Source organism: Mixophyes fleayi, chromosome 3, assembly GCF_038048845.1.
Source record: "Mixophyes fleayi isolate aMixFle1 chromosome 3, aMixFle1.hap1, whole genome shotgun sequence".
Lineage (NCBI taxonomy): Eukaryota > Metazoa > Chordata > Amphibia > Anura > Limnodynastidae > Mixophyes > Mixophyes fleayi.
Window position 1 is genome coordinate 48506294 of NC_134404.1, and position 21547 is coordinate 48527840.

The window sequence follows — 21547 nt, forward strand, 5'->3', positions numbered from 1 at the left end:
GACTGTCGGTGACCGTAAAACACAGCTGGTATGAGGATCACCTAATCATCATCACCTATTTATTTATATAGTGCAACTATTTCTGCAGCGCTGTACAGAGAACTCATTCACATCAGTCCCTGCCCCATTGGAGCTTACAATCTAAATCCCCTAACATATACACACACACACACACACCGACTGAGCGAGACTAAGGGCAATTTAATAGCAGTCAATTAACCTATCAGTATGTTTTTGGAGTGTGGGAGGAAACCGGAGGAAACTCACGCAAACACAGGGAGAACATACAAACTCCACACAGATAAGGCCATGGTCGGGAATCAAACTCATGACCCCAGTGCTGTGAGGCAGAAGTGCTAACCACTGAGCCACCGTGCTGCCCACTGATTTGTGTAAGTGACTGATGTGTGTAACTGTCTGCTGTATGTATCATAACCTAATAAAAATATCTATGGTAAGGAATTATGTAAAATATAAAAATGGTAAGAAATTCCTTCAGATTTTGACCCGGAATTCCTTGTAGACTTCTAATATACTTATATTCAGTAGGACGCCTTTATTCCCATTACCACACTGTTTTGTTTTTTATCCTTTCCAACAACATTTTTGATCTCTAGTTTCTGGATCTGAATCTACAAGGTAATATGTAATTCTAGTCCTGCAATACTCTTCCAGTTCTTGTACCCCTAGCCTTCATTAATACACTGCTGTACATGACCTTACTACAGGTCTCGCATACAGTAACGAACCTAAAGAGCCTCAGTTGCCTTCATAGAATCTATGAGCTCAATCGATAGCTATGCTGTAATGTCACTGGCCACCTCAGTAGTTTAATTGCCAGTGACTTGTTAAGCTACATTCTCATGAATGTTGGTCCAGACAAAATTTATGTCTGCTTCCACTATAAATAGGTGATGGACACAATATCTCCACAGTCCATCCCTGTACAATCTGCTAATATGTTCTTTCTAGCAGATGGAATGTGTCCATTTGTTCTAAGGCCTCATGGCTGGTGTTTGGTGCACTGTGTGTAATCTGTCAGTACAGTGACTGCATTCCTATGTGATGAGAATCTGCACACACTAGCCTGTATACAGTGCATCTGCCCTGCTTAGTCCCAAGCTTTACTGTTGGAAAGTCTTGAGCCATGAATCTGCCCGCTGATGTAACAAGTTATGTTATCTAGTTGTAGGTGGCATTTGTCCTGTTCATCCCTCTGCTTTGCATGTTATATGAACATATGTAAGTGATTCTGCTCTCATTTACACTAAATATTATTGAAGACAAATCATCATCATTAATTATGATTTTCCAGCAACAGAAAAAAGAAAACAATTTTGGAAAATGTCATAAATAAGTAGTTTTTCACAAGATTTTCATTATAGACACTTTTATACCCTCCCTCTCCCCCTTCCCCCCTCACACACACAATCAATCAAGATACATAACTAACAGAGTGTAATTATCTGAGCAAAACCATGTACAGTGACACAAGGGCAGCTGAAAGCCTTCAGATTCATTACACTCTTAATTAGCTGCGGCTAGTGTCTGTCAGATGTAGGCAGACTGGACAGCGTGGGGTCCCACTGTCCTACTGGAAACCAGTAATTATATAATGAAAGGATGTACGTTTGTGACCCACAGGTTGCACCTCACCACCATTAATGTAATTTAGTATCATGTCTGTGTGATAGATTGACGTACTATGTCACATTCGTGTACCTTTTTATTCTACAATTGCGTTTCTTCCTGAATTAAACTGTAAGGACAATTGAAGGTATTATTCAGAAACTTAAATTATATTACAGACACATGGTAATGTCTTGTGCATTGAGAATAATGGCAAAGGCTCCTCTGTAACAGTAACACTCTGCCTTTGTAATTAACATTCCTTGCTTTTTGTTTGTGTGTCAGGTACAATATAAGAGTTATAGCTGTTCAAGAGGACCAGTGTGAAAACCCTGACTTGAAATCTTGTCATCACTTGTTGTATACATTTTAGCATAGAGTGTTGTTGTGTTGGTTGTGTTACCCAGAGCAGCCTACTTGTCATTAATACCACTTTCATACTGCCGCCCCGGCAATATCCCGGGTTTTTGAAGCCGGGTTTTTGCAGGGGCTCGGAGCGTCCCAGCTCAGAAACACCATTCGTACTGCACCTCGAACCCGGGAATTTCCCGGGTTGACCCCATTCATACTGCACAAGTATGTACTCCCTCTCTCCCCCTCTCTCTCCCCCTCTCTCTCCCCCTCTCTCTCCCCCTCTCTCTCCCCCTCTCTCTCCCCCTCTCTCTCCCCCTCTCTCTCCCCCTCTCTCTCCCCCTCTCTCTCCCCTTCGCTCGCTCGCTTCGCTCTCTCCCCTTCGCTCGCTCGCTCGCTCTCTCCCCTTCGCTCGCTCTCTCGCTCTCTCCCTCTCGCTCTCTCTTTATCTCGCTCTCTCTCGCTCTCTCTCGCTCTCTCTTTATCTCGCTCTCTCTCGCTCTCTCTCGCTCTCTCTCGCTCTCTCTCGCTCTCTCTCGCTCTCTCTCGCTCTCTCTCGCTCTCTCTCGCTCTCTCTCGCTCTCTCTCGCTCTCTCTCGCTCTCTCTCGCTCTCTCTCGCTCTCTCTCGCTCTCTCTCGCTCTCTCTCGCTCTCTCTCGCTCTCTCTCGCTCTCTCTCGCTCTCTCTCGCTCTCTCTCGCTCTCTCTCGCTCTCTCTCGCTCTCTCTCGCTCTCTCTCGCTCTCTCTCGCTCTCTCTCGCTCTCTCTCGCTCTCTCTCGCTCTCTCTCGCTCTCTCTCGCTCTCTCTCGCTCTCTCTCGCTCTCTCTCGCTCTCTCTCGCTCTCTCTCGCTCTCTCTCGCTCTCTCTCGCTCTCTCTCGCTCTCTCTCGCTCTCTCTCGCTCTCTCTCGCTCTCTCTCGCTCTCTCTTTATCTCGCTCTCTCTCGCTCTCTCTTTATCTCGCTCTCTCTCGCTCTCTCTTTATCTCGCTCTCTCTTTATCTCGCTCTCTCTTTATCTCGCTCTCTCTTTATCTCGCTCTCTCTTTATCTCGCTCTCTCTTTATCTCGCTCTCTCTTTATCTCGCTCTCTCTTTATCTCGCTCTCTCTTTATCTCGCTCTCTCTTTATCTCGCTCTCTCTTTATCTCGCTCTCTCTTTATCTCGCTCTCTCTTTATCTCTCTGGCGACCCGGTTCCAGACCCGGGAATTACCCCTCCATAATTCCCGGGTTGAAGACCCGGGTTTTTAGACCCGGGATTGTTCACTTGTACCATTCATACTGCACCAAGACCTCGCCTCACCTTTGAGCTCGCCCCGGGAAAAACCCGGGATTTTGGTGCAATATGAATGGGGTATGATTAAGCTTTGGAGGATAGCGGCAAAAGCTGGGTCTCTTGTGAGCCTGTATCCCAAACCATTGCTGTTTTATATAGTAGTAAATCTCATGAATATGCAAAGTAAATGTCACATCTCCTGCCAACCCAGTAAGAATTGGACTGGTCAACTTCACCAAAATCGCCAATAGAATTGTGCTGTGACGGCTTAAGGAAAACAATAAATTGTTTAATTGCTGTGTAGCTGAAAGTGAGTGTAAGGGACCATTGAGCATTATATGCAGGAAAGTGAGTTTAGAGAAAAGGTAGAGGTACTTTAATAACACTGCTCTGATGAAGAATGTACTGTCATTTCCGTTTAACGTCTGCAACAGTGATCCTCCCTTCAATAAAATGGACACCGATAGCGCTGAGCATCTCCGAGATTTTTGTATTTTCCCTGAACGTTTATTTTCTAGTGTCTGCTGTTTTCTCACTCAGAGCAGTGTATACTGTTTCACAAGCAATAACTGGCTCTAAACTGTCTATACAGACTCTGACCTGATCTAGATGATGTCGGTAAGGTCTGATGGTATTATTATTGTGATATACATACACAGCCTAGATACTGATTGTTTTCTTCTAGTCTGTCAGAACTGGTTATGTTTGTGCAAAATGCGGTAACCTCATACTGCCCTTTCTCTAAAAGGGTTGCTCATATATAAAGTCCAAAATTGGTAATCTGAGCGTCTAGTTCCCGTTTCATCCTGTGTATTACATTTGTAGCGGGAGATTCAGCAGCTGTTCACCACCCTTTGCTCTCATTGACATATTGAATGTAGAGCTTTGAGAACGATTTCTATAGATCAAGGGCACATTCTCAGTGTGAATAGAGAAAAGGGTAAAAAATGTGACAACGATCTAAAAATTACAAACGTTTCATCCACATGGACTTATTTCTACACATATCAAAAGCAGAATAGTTTAGATGAACATTGTATTGAAGCGTATGCATAGCTTGTTCTCCACTCTAGTTCCTGAGCAATATGTAGGAGTTTGTGAATGGCACCAGACCAGCCAGAGCGTCTTACAGATGTCAGTGGGAGTGTAGAGATCTCTGAAGAATATGTATTGTGGAGTACAGCCAGGGAGATTGTCATGTCACTTCTCAGTGCGCTTTCAGTAAACGACACTTCCTCTTATACCGATGAGAAACACAGAGCAGAAACCTAGAAGGTCTTTTGTGACCACCTGATTTACTGCATTTTATTGATCTTTCTTTCATAATAGCAGTCCTAGGGGCTGACCAGTTACTGGAACATCTTGTCTAGTAGATTGGATAGAGCAGGGGTGGGCAAACCTGTCCTCAAGGGCCATATCCAGTTTATGTTTTTAGGATTTCTTTAATCATGTACAGCTGAGTTAATCTATTTGGCTGGGTCAGTAATTATCCCACCTGTTTCTACAGACAGAAATCCTAAAAACATGAACTGGATATGGCCCTTGAGGACAGGTTTGCCCACCCCTGGGATAGAGATTCCTGTCCCTGTTAGACAGCGATATATCAGCCTTTGCTATTTTAAAATTGTATTTAACCTGTTACCTTTTTCTCTGTGTATTCATATTATATAAGTGCAATAGGAAGACCTCTATTGACATTCATTTTAATGGAAAGCTGGCTGAAAGTGAACCAAGACTGTAAACTGCAGATATTAAAGAGCAAGTTGTCATCCTTGTCAAAATAATGTTTCCCGAAGAACTTACTTGAACATTATTCTTTCAAAATAGACATTTTTATATTTGTCTACATTTGCTGATGAATTTGTAAGCACAGCTACTATTAACCCTGGCATATGGCTCAGAGGATGAAGAACCTGACTGCACTGAATGTTAACAATTTACGCAATCCCCCCCCCCCCCCCCTCTTGTTCCCAACCTCAGAAATAGAAGGATAATACAAGTCATTGAGGTGTTCTGTACCCATATACCAGTACAAGGCCACTTGCTGAGTGCTATATACCAGTTATGGAACTCTGAGGTGACGGGATCTCTTTTTTTTCACAGTAGAAGCAGTATTATTCCGTTATAACGCATGAGAAGAATAAGTATAGGAAGAAATGAAAACATTTTTGTGTTTTAATTACCATTGTTGAAGTAAACTTTGGTATAGTTAGGTTTTTATTTAATTGTGTTTGTTTTGAATCTATATATTTTATTTAGAAGATCTTGTAGTTTGGGGGTTAAATGAAGAAAAAAAAGAGGGAGGGATGCTTACTTGGTGGGGCCACAATGTAAGACCCTGTTATAGAGCATGGTTGTGCAACTTTGTTCCAGAACTGGGTGATCTAAAATACATACCAAAATAAATGCATAATTCCAGTCATCATGTGAGCACAATAAACTGTGTACCTGTATAGGTGTGGATAGTTGAAACGTGTATCGTGTAGGTAACTTTTTCCCTGAAGGCTATATATGTATGTTACTTTATTGTCTGCTGCTATGAAGGTTCCCTCCCCCCCCCCCCCCCTCCCCCCCTATTCTCACTTCATACAATAGGTAACGGTTGAACTCTTACTGGATAGTGTTGTCTATATCCTAGATAGCTTTTGCTGGCTGTACACATTGTGATATCTGGTAAATGGCCCGTGGTCCCAGAACAATCACAGTTTCTTATAATTAACCAATTAACATCAATTGGGTCATTATCGTTGTAATAAGCTAACGTGTGTGTGTGTGTGTGTGGTCATTCTCCATCTGCACTAACGGGCTCCAATAGTAATCCAGCCTCTGGGCCCGCACAGCCATATCTCATCCAATTTGGATAATTTGAGTGAATTGAGAAGGAATACAGAGTAGGTTGTGTGCAGTGACCAGACAGCTAGGAAGCAAAGGTCAATAACCCAGTAATGCTTAAGATTCTGCTCACTGCAATGAGATCTGGGTTCCACACTTGTCTGGCTACTTACACTATCACTGGGATTTATGGCACATGCAGTATCAGCCTGTGCCTCACATTTTATCACCCTGTGCCTTGGAAACCAAGAAATAATGGTTTGTAACCAATCCAAAAGAGCGGGAGAAAAGATATGATTACATTTTGGTATCACTTGATGGTATATGCTGGCACTGCTGGGTATAATATGCTAGTCACGTGGGCTGTATAATATATTATTTTGGATAGTTGTTTGTTGGTCATTGTTAGGTGTCATCCTATTTAAGTATGCAGATCTTAATTGGCTATCCAAGTCCTTGAGTCCTGAGAAACATACATTTGTATCCCAGAATACCTATTCCCTTCGGTAGTAATCAGAGTTTCCACCATATCCAAATACAGATCATTTCCACCGAGAGAAGAGGCAGAGAGCAGGCCCTGACCCCAGCAAGAACACTTGTAAGATGCTGGTGGTGGCAGACCATCGCTTTTACAGATATATGGGGCGGAAGGAAGAGAGCACTACCATCAACTACCTGGTAAGAAATAACACCTGTACTACACGGGTCAGTCTACCGCATTGTGGCTTTACATGGTTTAAATCAATTTATAAAGCATGCAAATCAAATAATCCAGTGAAATCTCCCTGATTCTTCCTCTGCACTGTTTCTGTCAGGTGTATAGTTTGGCCTGGTGTGGCTGGATGTTTGTTGCATCCAAACACATCAAATGTCTTGTAAACAAGAATGCATAACTAGAAATTAAAAATAATCCTATTTGCTGAAACAATTTGTAACATCTTCAATTCGTTTCCCATTCACTGCCCATACTGTTCCCTTTAGATCGTGTCACATGCAAATGTTTGTATCTAATTTAATCCGTCACTTTTCACTTTCACGCACATTTGAAATAATGGACAAGTAGTTTTTTAAGTGGCTCAAATCTCTTGCTAATTTGTTTGGCTGTAGTGCTGAAGTAATTTTTGCCACAAAATATTTGTACATAATGTGCTATGTGAAGTGTATCCTGTTTTTAACAAGCCTATAATGAATAAAATGCCACTTCACACAGGTTTTTGCTAAGAAATATGAATACATGTGAATTGCTAATACGACATCTAGGAAATATTTAAAGTGTACCTGTCAACTATACAGAGTGAAGGCAGCCATTGTGTGCGCAGACCCAATAGTTGTGCGAATGCAGCCTATCGATTCATTAGGGCGCAGTGACATCACTAGACATGAGGCACAGAGTGGAGACGGAAACACTTTAAGTAAACTAATCATTTTTGTAGTTTTCTGATCATTACCAATAGTCTTGTTTTATGCAGCATTTAGGTAAAATTCACGAAAGGGTGAAAGTGCATAATCATCTGAGATAGTGAATGTTTAGTAGCTTGAAATGTTAATATGTTATCGCCTGATGATTGTAGATTGAGCTCATTGACCGTGTGGATGACATCTACAGAAACACTACGTGGGACCCCCAATGGAAAGGATATGGCATACAGATAGAACAGGTATCATTCTACTTTCTATTATATCACATACATAAACACAATCACACTTGTAATGGGCATATTTAGATTTCCTGGACTTATGAAACGTATCATATCATATTCCTGTCCATACAATGTTTATACATGCAGTGTAGTAGAGCGTGGCCCTTCCACATGTTTAAGGACGCCCTATAGGGACACCGCTCATCTCCCTTAAGGCACATTTGGTCAGGACGAATCAGTGTGAATTGCAAACTGGGTCAGTCCGTTCCTGGGGTGCCTAGGTGACCTTTACAATTAATCAATTACTGTTCACAGTAGGCGTGTCCAGTGATTCCCTACCAGTGAGTCAGGACACATCTGTGTTTAACAGGATCTGGATTTTAACAGTGATTGGGGAAATATCTTAAAAGAAGTTAAAGATGTGCAATGTGGATAACATCAAGTGAATACGCTATCCTTGTGTGTATACACTGCTTGTATGATTTTTGTCAATAAGTAAAAATACTAGTACTTAAATGTCCATCTTTCATAACTTGAAGCTGGTTACCAAATTAGGAGAGATGTGGTTATATTAATGAGCAGGCAGATTATGAGTGCCATATGGCAAAATGCACCGTGTTTGTTGGTAGATTCCTAAATCGGGGTAGGGCCAGTGATGTCACTGCAGCTCAACAGACTGCAGAGTCAGGTTTTCAAAATAAATTTATTATATTAGCTCTTATGCTAATATAATATAAAATATGCTAATTTTTCGATATTATGCCAGCTCTCAGCTAGCATCTGGCTGGTAAAGTGCCTCAGCCCCTTTACGCCAGAAAGTCAGCCGAGCATTCTGCTGCCCCTATTGTGGGGAATGTATGACTGCCATCATAAATAAGACAGCCAAATATTTCTATAAGATGTAGGAATCTTGGTCCCTGCACCCAAACCTGATGCTTCACTCGTCAGCATGACCTAATTTGACCAATGCTTGGACAAAATCTTCTATTATAATCTTCTCTTGAATGATTAGCAGCCCCCCAACATGGATCAACATTGTGACCCCCAAAATCTTCCTTTTTTTATCTCCTGTAGTCTGAGTTACATTACTCTGTTTAATGCCGATTGTCATCGTATGTTCTGAAAATGTTCAAATATTATTTTTGCATGGTAACATTGTCATTACAATAAATAAACTCATTAAAATAATGAAATTTAGACAAAACAGAGTAAAAATGAAGTAATCAGAGAATCCCATAATTGTGTTTTTCCTCTAGTTTGTTTTCACTTCACCTAAGTGTGACCCATTATAGCCATAGAAAATCCATTAATGTAAAGGTCATGCACACCATTCTTCATGAATTATGCATCCATGTAGGGACACTTAGAAAGAAAAAAAACATGATGTATTAACAAGATGTACTAAATCATTCCACTGACTAATGTTGGTTCACAAATATAAATGTTACACATCAGCCTTGTGTCCAGATACTGCCCGGTGTCTATGCGTAGTGACATTGGAGTCACTATGACCATTCACAGTAGGCAGTCTGAATACTCAGGATATATGTAGGGTTAATGCACACTGCAGCATGTGAGTACCAATGCTTTTTGTGATGCAGAACTGAGGGCTTGAGCATTTCCTAGCTCTGTTTCCGTATAAGTGAGCTGGTGAGCAAAAGGTTGGAAGCATGAGATGACAGAGTGATTATACTCCTAGGATGAGGGAAGATGAGCAGACAGAATGGGGGTGGTTAACGGGAAACCGAGTAGTCTGGCATATGTGCAGTACTGAGGATGTAACAGCCTGGCAGAGCTTAGTGTATTACAGATAGTCTCCAAATATCTGCACTATGTAGTTAATAATTTCTCTTTCATCCTTCTGGGGGACGCTGCTACCAGGGTTGTAGTTGGGGAGTGAGGGAGTTGGCTCTTAACTAGGTAACTTGTTACTTGTGACCTGCTGACAGACCCCTCCCCTCTGCAACCCTCGTGGAGCTCCTCAGTGTAGATGAAGTGCCCAAGGAGTTGGGCTTACGTCTTAACTGCTGGTGTAGATTAGTAAGGTTTTTTTCTTTTCCTTTCTTCATTTTTTCTTGTTTTAAGACAGAATATATCACAACCTGCTTAGTGTGCGATTAGAATCGGCACACAGTTTTTTTGGGAGGGGGGGATTTTTGTTGTATTTTTTTTAAAACAGGTAGCAGGCTGTGTAAGGGAAGAGGGTGCGATGGCACCTCCAAAGGCGCCAAGATCTGCCTGGGAAAAGTACACAACACACTGCTTCACTGCTGACCGAGACTCCTCTCCTGCTGCAGATTGGTGCTAATCTAGGAAGGCTAAGTACCGCTATATATAGATATAGATATATTCTTATTAATATACATTCTGTTATCCAGTATTGATATATGATATTGCCTTGTTTAATAGCAGCATATTCAAAAGGAAATCACTGCTTCACAGAGTTGGCTGGAGCACAATACAATAGCATACAACATATAGCAAGATACATTTTTTCCATTTGCCAAATGTACAGCAGGACTCGGAGGCGCTCTTCTTAGAAGGTGAGGCAGGGTCCCAGAGGGCGCAGCCCCAGGGTAGTATTTTGCTGTTAACGGAAGAAGTGGTGTGGGCTGTATCGCTGGCACAGTCAATGGGCACTCTGGTGCAGCTTCTCACCTGACAGGCACTGTCTGTGAGTTCTCCTTCTACCTCAACAGGGGGAGCTACAGTTTCAGCGGTACTCCAGAAACAGGTCAACGATGGGGCAGACTTAGAAACCGCTGGCCCTTCATCCTCTATTGCTTCCCAAAGGGCCCCTGTAGGGGAGCCCGCTTGGTCCACTTCTTTGGTTAGGGGAATTAATAGACTGAACAAGTTTTAAGACTCCCTGAGATCTTCTCAGTCCAAAACCAAACGTAAAAGGACCAATCACTCTCTTCTTTCGGTATCACATTCAGAGATATCATATGAAGAGGATGGAGAAATACCTTGCGAGACAGACGGTCCTCAGGTGACTGATATTGATGATTCCCATAGAAATCAAGGCATTGAGGATCTGGTCCCAGCAATTAGAAGGATCTTAGACCTAGATGAGCCTACTGTTGCCTTTTTTAAAAAATGAAAAGACGCACTGTCTGTTTTCCCCCTTCTTCTGAGTTGAGGGAAATTGCGGAAGCAGGTTGGATCAAACCGCAAGGTAGTAGTTCCTAAAAGATTCATGGCGTTGTACCCACTACAGTTAGAAGATGTTAACCGTTGGGAACAGATACCAGAGGTGGACACTCTAGTAGCACGACTGGAATGTCACACCACTTTGCCAGTCCTGGGCTCAGCCCCCCTTCAGGATGCTACTGACAGAAAGTGGAAGGATTTTTAAAATCCATTTATGTAGCTACAGGAGCTTCTTTTAGGCCTATGTTATCTTCGGCATGGGTTGCCAGGGCCATATAGACTCGGGCTGACCAGCTTGCGGCAGCACTTCAGGATTTCGACCTTCCTCGCTTTGCCCTACACCTTAAGGAGACACAGGCTCTTTTGCAGGCCAGGAAACCTGTTTCTGCTCATATCTACCACAGGATTTGGCGAACCTACATTCGGTGGTGTGAGAGTAGAGAACGCCATACTGCGTCTTTTAATGTACCTCGTCTTATGGCTTTTCTACAGCATAGTCTTGAAATGGGCCTCCGGTTGGGTTCCTTGAAAGTTCAGGTGTCTGCCTTATCAGTCTTATTTTCAGTTGAGGTTGGCGGACATGCCAGACATAAGGACTTTTCTTAAGGGGGTGTAGCACATTCATCCTCCATTCACCACCCACTATTTCATGGGACCTTAATTTGGTACTTTCAATGGTTAAGTCTCCTCCTTTTGAACCTTTACAGTCAACGGATCTGAAGTTGTTAACATGGAAGGTTGTTTTTCTGTTGGCAATTGCCCCAGCTCGTAGATGATGGGGCTGTCCTCCGTACTGTTCCGTCTTTCCAACCTAATGTTGTATCGGGGTTCCACTTAAACCAAGAAATTGTACTTCCAGTTTATCAAGAACCTTCTACTTCTGGAGATAACCAGACGGAGGTTTTGGATGTGGTCAGGGCATTACACATATATATTCATCGAATTGCACACATTAGACGTTCAGGTTCTCTTTTTCTACTATATGATCCCCATAAACGGGGATGGCCTGCTTCCAAGCAGAGTGTATATATAGATGGCTCATATCAACAATTAGGTATGCTTACATCAGTGCGAACCGATCGGTGCCCAGTCGCATTACTGTCCATTCTACCCGGTCAGTGTGAGCTTCTTGGGCCACGCGGAATGGGATCTCGGCGGAACAGCTATACCGAGCGGCTACCTGGTCCTCGATACACACATTTACCAAATTCTACCAGTTCAATGTGTTTGCGTCTTCTGACGCTAACTTTGGCAGTAGTGTTTTACAAGCTGAGCAATCAGAGCGGTCCCTCCCTTAGGGAGGCTGCTTTTGTAAGTCCCCATGGTAGCAGTGTCCCCCAAAAGGATGAAAGAGAAAACGGGATTTTTATACTTATGATAAATCGTTTTCTCTGATTCCATCTGGGGGACACTGCATTGTCTCCGTTCTGCTCTTCTGCTGTTTGGTCTTTGGTTATGTTTCCCCCCTTCCTTGGGTCTTTAGAATTACACAGAGGAGCTACAGGGGGGTTGCAGAGGGGAGGGGGGTCTGTCAGCAGGTCACAAGTAACAAATTAATTAGTTAAGTGCCAACTCCCTCACTTCCCAACTACAACCCCATGGTAGCAGTGTCCCCCAGATGGAGTCCGAGAAAAGGATTTATCGTAAGTATAAAAATCCCGTTTTCTGCATCCTAAATCTATCTTATTAAAATGGTTTCGGTCATAATTATTTAAGAACTAAATTGGCATATGTGGATATTCATTTAACATAATGGCACTCCTGCACTTTCAATAAGTAAGTTATGGGGCTATCCTAATGCCGATGTATTATGTTTTACTGCAGATCATCGTACACAAGGAACCAGAGAATGTAACAAACTTAAAACCACATTATAACATGGCAAAAAGTTATCCAAATGAGAACAAAGATGCCTGGGAGGTGAAACAGCTGCTGGAGGTGAGAGGATGAGCTGGTCCATATGTACAACAGGCCAGTGCTGTGTTTTATAAGGGAGAGATGCTTAGTGCGTCATACTGAGTTATGCAGTGTTTCTCTGTATCACTGTTCCTGTTATAATAATTCCACACAGTATAGTGAGACCTATGGAAATGAGAGAGCTCCCTCCCTAAATATGTGATAAAATAACTGATATAGGTTCATTTAAATGCTAAAATGCATGTCATCTGTTGGAAATATTACACTTTGTTACATTGTTTGTTTAAGGACTGATCATCAATGGGGCCTATTGGGTTGAGTGGTCAGGGGTTTAAGTGCCATCATAATGTTACTGAAGCATTTATTTCTTGTTACATTGCCTTAATTCCGTAAATAAAATGCAAATATATGCAGTGTGTTAGATATCGTCATCATTTATTTATATAGCGCCAGCAAATACCGTAGCCCTTTACAATTGGGAGCAAACGCAGTAATAAAACAATACTGGGTAATACAGACAGTCAGAGCGGTAAGAGGTCCCTGTGAGTAAGCTTACAATCTATAGAACAATGGGAGTCTGATACACAAGGTCAAGTTCCATATAGTCACGGACAGTGGTGGAAGTGGGGGTGTATACGGTGGTACGCCATACAGCCACTTCTCCTACTGCTTTCATTGTAAAACTATCAAATTCCATTCACTTACATTCCCATCACATTTTCCATACTGCCAGTTGTAAATTTCCACTTCAACCATTGGACACGGATATTATACTGTACATATTTTTAGAATTGCACCCAATGAAGCTGAATATAAAGTGGACTTTATGGTCGAAATAATATGAATATTCCAAAGCATTAAGCTATCCAATGTTGGAGAGGTGATATCTGCACTCGTCTAGTAAGGTCTATTATAACAGACGGGCCCTCTGTTACTTGCAGCAATTTAGCCAGGACATATCTGAGAAGGCATCAGGGGTCTGCCTGGCTCACCTCTTCACCTATCAGGACTTTGACATGGGGACTCTAGGACTTGCTTATGTTGGATCCCACAAGCCAAACACCCATGGAGGAATCTGTCCTAAAGGTTAGAGAGTATAATTATTGTGTTTTTTGTTTGTTTGTTTTTGTGTATTTAAAAAATCCTGTATTCTGAGTTAACGAGTAAGGGTTTAGTATGCAAAACCCTATAAATGTGTGCATATATATACTATGCATCATGCAGCTATATTGGAGGAGAAACACTCTCTTACAGTTTTACAGCAATGGGCAATTATTAAATAATCAAGATATCAGTTTTTTTGTGTCTTGAGATATATCAGTTTATTGAATGTTGACTTATTCATTTTTTTTTTGTAATATATGAATGAACACCGTAGTTCTCTGACAAGCTTTCATGGCTTTGATCTGTTAACTGTCAGAGGATAAAAGGAGAGTTATATTTCTACAATGTCTAGAAAGTCACTAGTCCAAGAACTGCTGTCATAGTAATATCTTTCAGCTCATGTCTGGCCAGGGATTTCCCTGGGTCTGTCTGACTTGTCATATCACTGTAGAAGAAGTCTTGCCCATAATTGGTGCAGTTTGCTATTACTACAGGATTCTTTTCTTGTTCTTTGTCAGTAATGTCACAGGAGAATTCTATTTCTGTTTTCAGACTGAGAAAATGCCTCTGACCTTTGTTTCTCCGTTATACTCTATCTGTAATGACACATCTGACTTCATCTCTCTTTCCTCGACAGCTTACAGAAGTGAATCATCACAGAAAGCTGTTTATTTAAACACCGGTTTGACAAGCACAAAAAACTACGGAAAAACCATCCTTACAAAGGTATAACCAGAAGCACTTTAGGAAGCTTTATTGCTGTTTGTAGTTCATTGCCTGAAATTTCTGGTAGCATTTTAAATACTAAACCCCACCATTACCTTTACTTAGCCTTTATAAAGGTTTTGCTATTTCTACCTGCAGACTTTACCATCCATTAGTGTCATAGCTTTTTGTCCATAATCCTTTTATCAATTTTCCACAGCCGCCCTCAGTCTTAATCGTGTACATCTGCTCAATCCAATAGCATTTGAGTGTGGAATAGCAGTAAATAAGAAGGACTAATGTTATTGGGGTTTCTATTTCTGCCATTCGGGGACACTGTAACAATGGGGTATAGTAGGTGGAATTGGAGCCAGGGCACTTTAAATCTTAAAGTGGAGGATGTCTTCGGAGGGGAATAGCTATCCTTCAATAGTTTAAGTGCCTTGGAAGTAGGGCATTTTTAATTTGGGCTCTGTGCCTGGTTTTCATTTAATTGTTAAAGTTTCACAGTGCAGGAACACCATCCCAGAGAGTGACTATCCTGCTGGCTCCTTCACTCTGGATACTATGTATGACACGGACTTTGTGGAATTTCTTCTTACAGGAAGCAGATTTGGTTACTACTCATGAACTGGGACATAACTTTGGATCTGAGCATGATCCTGACAGCATGGAGGTCTGTGCACCAAGTGAGGACCGTGGGGGGAAATATGTGATGTACCCCATAGCTGTGAGTGGGGACCACTACAACAATAAGGTGCGGAACAACCTTTCTGCCTCACTCAAATTATAGCTTGTTTTATTGTAATTGTATTATCTACTCATTACCAGGAATAGTTCTGCCCAACTGAAGGATGTTTTGTTTATAAGGTTTATTAGTTTCACGCCTCTGGGCAGATGTGTACATAGTCCTACATTTAAAAGGACACCACCGTCAAAATTGTTCAAGATATTTGCTGAAACATAGGTTTTACATAGGTAAAGTTATCTGTTTTGTGTCTGCTTTTTGTTTAGTCTCAATAGCTTGTTTCTTTTCTCTATGCTGCGAGGATTAGACAGAGATGTATATAGCTTAGTTAGTCTGATCCAGTGAATAGAGCAAGAGGTTTTCACTAGGAGAAACGCCAGTACTGTTTAGAGAGACAGTTTAGATGAGCACACACAGGTTATAATACCCTATTTACTTTATTATAAGACATACCATTTCCAGACATGGGGTGTTATGGTGCAGGTTGATGATAACCACACACGTGGGCCAATAGCGATCACATTCTGAGTGTTATGAATATTCCTGAAGATGGTCAATTTCAGTTGGATTATTGTTTTTGGGCCACACATGGATATGGAGATCTAGATAGATATAGATATTTATGAACTAGGATCGACCCAAATTTTCCAAAGTCTTTCCAAAAATCACTAAAAGTGAGAGAAAACAAGAAAAGTATTCACACGCCACTATAGCTCACAGTTGTACATCAAAACGTCAGGTCTCCCAGTTTGTTCATTAGGTCCATCTGTGTAACAAATAGTGAAGCACCTGTAGTCTTACATTTTTGGTAAAATGTGAGCTGTACATTATGGTATAGACTTTCCACAAAACAACTAAATAAAGAAAGATAAACTTTTAAATGATTGAGTGGGTTTTTTAGTCTTCATTTACTATTTTTCGTATTTGGGGGACTCCACGAGGATTCTATATGTGTCTCCTAGTTTCACAAATACATCACAAAACCTATCTGATGATTCTTAATCCTTTTAGAAATGTGTGATGTTAACAAGTATCTTCTATTATGGATCAACAGTAAGATTTTTTCGTTTTTTAAGTGAAATTGTGCTCAAATGCTGGGTACACACCTATGCAACTTTCAGCTGCAATTTCTGTAACAATTTCACCAACGACTGAAAGTCCAAATGAGCATGCCAATTTGTGTACACACCTATCCAATTTAACATATATATCTACTATATAATGCCTAGTGGCGTGTGTGAAAAAAAAAACCCAAACTGCAGCGCCACCTGCTGGGCAGAGTTATACACTGACCTATATATTTCTTGAAGGAGAAGTGACAGTTGGGAGTGGTTGTTGGTTGCCGGGGGTGACAGTGGGGAGTTTTTAACACCTTAAGTAGCTTGATGAAGGATGTGGCGATGAAGATGAAGGATGAGGTGATGAAGATGAAGGATGAGGTGATGGAGAAAAATGATGAGGTGGTGACATGTGGACAAAACCACGTTAAAAAAGGGCGCTTGCGTCGGGAAGTAACGCTCTTCCCCTGAGGAGGCCTGGGCTAGGCCCAAATGCATGACAAGAACCTTTTTAACACCTTAAGTAGCTTGATTTGACTAGAATGCATGAGTATCATGCACGGGTTAACTTTGTGTGTGTGTGTGTGTGTATGTATATATATATATATATATATATATATATATATATATATATATATATATATATATTATGATATCTCGTAACCATCTGCTAGTCGTGAATGCGTACACACTTCCACATTTGCCCGAAATTGTTCCATCGTTGGTCGTGATTATTGGGAAGTTTATGAAACTAAATCAACAGATGCAATGTCTTTTGGTACGATAAAACATGATCCTGGGAGCGTACATACTCTTGCAATATCTGACAAAACGGTCGGAACTCGTTTTATCTGCAAAATTATTGCATAGTTGTTTTAAAAAAAAAAAAAATTAATGGTGGCACAGGAAATCTACACCGTCTGAATGTCTTATAGGGCTAGACGCTCTATGTATATTAGCACACACAGATATAGTATATGTACTCCTATTCCTTTGTCCCTTAGATGTTCTCCAGTTGCAGCAGAGAGTCTATCCTGCGTACACTGATGAGCAAGGCTTCCATCTGCTTCAAAGAGCGCAATAACAAGGTGTGCGGCAACTCCAGAGTGGATGAAGGGGAGGACTGTGACCCGGGGTTGCTGCACCAGCACGAGGATCCCTGCTGCACCCCTGACTGCAGGTTTAAGAATAAAGCAAAGTGCAGGTCAGTAGCATTAAGGTCAAGACTACAACTGCATGACTGGTGAAGCCTAGGGGCAAAACTAAGATGTTGTCTCCCTCCTTTTTGCCTGCTCTCTCTCTCCTTGGTACACATGAAAGCGTTTGACAGGACGAGATATGGGAATTATAATGAATAGTGAGCTCTTCGGTTAGATGTAGTGACGCCTTTATCTTATATTATTATACATTCAGCTTTAATTATTTCCATTAGATAAATACAAAAAAGATGATAAGAATGAAACAATAGATTAACTTACCTTGGTTTGATGGAGGCTTCCACCTTTTTACCTACTTTTTTGTTTGTAGTACCTTTCTGCTGCTTTATATTACTTTGATGGCTTCTCATTGTTTGTTCTATTGAACAGGATCCCCAGTACTTATGGGCCAGTGAGCTCTGTAATGCTTGAGTTGCATCGGAGCAGGCAGGACTGGTGATTTGGGAAATATGTAGAAATCACCTTATGCACATTTAATACATGGAACATTTCTCTCTGTGATTAAAATAACTCCCTGCTCAAACATACAACGTACCCTGTATTATTAAATAACCTGTCAGTGTGTTTGGTTTGTAATGCTACCGAGTCCTAAAATTGTTTAATTTCACTAATATTTCAGCGATCGGAACAGTCCTTGCTGTAAAATGTGCCAGTTTGAAACTGTCCAGAAGAAATGCCAGGAAGCCATAAATGCCACCTGCAAAGGAGAGTCCTATTGCACAGGTAAGTGGCCAATATAGGACCATCCGGATCCTGGTTAGGTTATTTTTCACATTACTGCATAGACGTGCACTACTCTCTTCTGTGCTGCAGCATTTTAAGAAATCTAAATGAGTTTATACATTTTATAGGGATTCGTCATTAAAGCATTATTAATGTACATCTGCTGCCTATACACAGTGGAGTGAGCCATTTTGTAGGCGGAGACACTCTTCATGAGAATGCAGCAGATCAGTTCTTTAGCAGTCAGTGCTGACTGACACAAAATGCAGCCTATCGCTTCACGAGGAATCGGTGGCATCACTTTGTAAAGGAAAATGTCTTTTGAGCCAGTAATTCTTAACTGGTCCACCCCCTGCAGCTTGTGTTTTCAGGATTCCGTTAATAATGCACAGGTGACGTAGTCTACTCAGCTGGGTCAGTAATTATCCCACTTGTTCCTACAGACAGAAATCCTCCAAACATGAGCTGTTGGGGTGCGTGAGGACTGGAGTAGAGATACTGTTATAAGCGTTATAGTTGTTGTAAGTTACAATTGTATTGTGTCCTGTCACAGTCAGCGCTGTGTGTTTATTCATCCACAGGTGACAGCAGTGAGTGTCCTGCACCCGGCAATGCAGCTGATGACACAGTGTGCGTAGATTTGGGGAAATGTGTCAGCGGGGAGTGCCGGCCGTTCTGCGAGATTGTAAAGAATCTCAAGTCTTGCGCCTGCAATGGTAAGAGGGATGCCACTGAATAATCTCTGAGAGCACAGAACTGGTTATCTGTTTACCCCTAGGGTGGCAGGCAGGGAATTTGGGGAAGTGGCAGATTATTAGCAGTATCACAATTGTGAGTAATGTAATTAATACACGTTTCTTACAGCTGAACTGTCAGACACATAGAGCACCTCACCCACTCCCATACAAGCTTACCAGTTATTCCAGTAACTGTGATATAACCGACCAGTGCACTACTTCTATTCTGAACTACTGTTAAAGCCCTCTTCCTTTAATAGATGGCCCTTAATCCTGAAAGGCCGTCAGATCTTGTGCTACGCTGAGCTCCTTCAAAATGTTTGTTCCTTCTCATCTCTTCTCTAGCTGTTAAATGGACTCCCACAAAAACCTTTGTTTTACAATGAAAGTTCATTATTGATTATCTCAAAGTCAAATTGGAACCAATCATTGATAAACCCTTGTTTTGCTTACTCTCAAATGTTATTAATGAATGGATTAGCTGTTTAGCACTGCCTGCTAGTACTTAACTGATATAAATGCTATTGCATCTCTCATTTTGTGTCACACTAGAGTGTGTGTAGCATAATGGCTACTATAACCACCCTACACCTCCCATTTTGTTGAAGTCTTGCTGTAATGAGTTTCTGTTCTGCTCTATTAATAATGGAACACTGTTGTCCTATAAACATATGGACTCCTTGCTTTCGATGCCATCTGCAGTGTGCTCTAATACAAAGAAAGAAATTGACTAGAGCCAATACTAAATACAGAAAACAAAATGGCACACACAAACCGATAGCTTACAATTCCAGCTGTCACCTAATCTGTGCAGCTTCAAACAGGCACTTAAAACTCATCTGTTTCTCAAAACCTACAATCCACCCATGTAACCATCTCTCCATGCCTCTTCCCCTGTCCTGCTACTCGCTCCTCTTGCATTTGAACCCCTCTGACTCCCCATTGTGCATCCTGTCTGTTTCCCTCCGTTTAGAATGTAAGCTCTTACAAGCGGGGCTCTCTTTCCTCCTGTCTCTATACCTATTCTTCTCCTCCAACTCCACTCTTCTAGCTGTGTTTGGAGCTATTGAAGTACTGGTATTTTTGTTCACTGTACTGTACTGTTTTACCCAATATGATCCACTATCTGTTTTCTGTATGGTGCTGCGGAAATCATGTGGCACCCTATAAATAAAGATTAATAATAGCTTACAGTTTAATTTTCCAGAGTAGACCCCTGTCTTATATCTTTATACATGTGCTATCTGACAATCTTTAGCTAATCAAATTAGATTTTTCTTTTTTTTTTTTTTACTTCTATTTAATTTTTCTGGAACAATAATTTGGGAAAGGAATGGGGTTACAAAAGGCAAAAGGGGGGGGGGATAGTCTCAATTGAACAATAAGAACATTTGACATAATAAGGTATAAACAGTATGTTTGTTTATAATTGAGCCTTTCAATACAGTAATCAGATGGGCAATTAACATTCAAAGTTTGAAGAAGAATTAAATTTAGGGGAAGACCGGGGGAATGTTAGTAAGGATAATAAGAGGGAAGATGACTGGAGTGGACTTAAAAGGAGGGCAAAGGGTTTAGAGGCTGATTTTTCTGGGTGTTTGGTCCAGGTGAGCCAAGTATTGGAGAATTAATTAGGGGAAATAATATATTCTACTAGTGATATGTTCAGCTTGTGTATTTGCCGGTAGGGTGGAGAGAGCCGCTTTCTTTTCTAGTCAAGAGCAATAAGACATCTGGCTGCCGTGAGGATGGGAAGTGCCTCTTACTAAGAATATGTTCCATTTATTTTTGCTCGGCGATTACCTTTTATTTGATGTCATTTTTTTGTATATATTTGATCCTTGGTATACATCTTTCCCTAGGATTATTATTATTAATATTTATTTATAAGGCGCCACAAGGCATCCGCAGCGCCGTACAGAGACAAACAAAATTACAATACAATGGGAGACAGCACAGTACAGTAAACACAGCAACTCAGTACGCTCAATGCACAGCTAGAGAGGGCGGGGAAGGGGGAGGGAGGATCCGCAAATGACGGGGCCCAAGAAGGAGGGCGCGGAAGACAGGGAGACCCCCAGGGGGGAGGAGGGAGCGAGAGTGGACGTGGGGTGGAGGACCCTCGAGGAGGAGGGCTAAGTAGCTGGAGAGCAGAGTTAGAAGTGGTGGAAACAGGAGGAGAGATGGCCCTGCTCAGAGGAGCGTACAATCTAAGGGGAGGGGTGGACAGACAGAGAGACGCAGGGGAGAGAGGGAGAGTAGGGGGACAGAGGCAGAAGATAAGGTAGGAAGTTAAGTGGGAGACAGAAAGGCTTTAAGAAAAAGGTGGGTTTTTAGGGCCCGTTTGAAGCTGGACAGATTAGGGGAAGTTCTGATGGAGGGAGAGAGCTTGTTCCAGTGGAGGGGGGCAGCGCGGGCGAAGTTTTGGATACGCGCGTGGGAGGAGGTTATAAGGGGGGA

At 41.7% G+C, this 21547-nt stretch overlaps 1 protein-coding gene across 2 annotated transcripts in view; it reads left to right on the top strand.

Moving 5' to 3' along the window:
• Positions 1 to 21547, top strand: part of ADAM17 (ADAM metallopeptidase domain 17) — a 64913-nt gene that overhangs the window by 17173 nt on the left and 26193 nt on the right. For both annotated transcript variants that reach the window (XM_075201454.1, XM_075201455.1), the window contains exons 7-15: positions 6627 to 6763; positions 7657 to 7743; positions 12703 to 12816; positions 13737 to 13881; positions 14537 to 14625; positions 15209 to 15361; positions 17415 to 17614; positions 18247 to 18350; positions 18932 to 19066. In XM_075201454.1, coding sequence (XP_075057555.1) covers positions 6627 to 6763; positions 7657 to 7743; positions 12703 to 12816; positions 13737 to 13881; positions 14537 to 14625; positions 15209 to 15361; positions 17415 to 17614; positions 18247 to 18350; positions 18932 to 19066 — 1164 coding nt within the window. The remainder of the gene's footprint in view (positions 1 to 6626; positions 6764 to 7656; positions 7744 to 12702; positions 12817 to 13736; positions 13882 to 14536; positions 14626 to 15208; positions 15362 to 17414; positions 17615 to 18246; positions 18351 to 18931; positions 19067 to 21547) is intronic.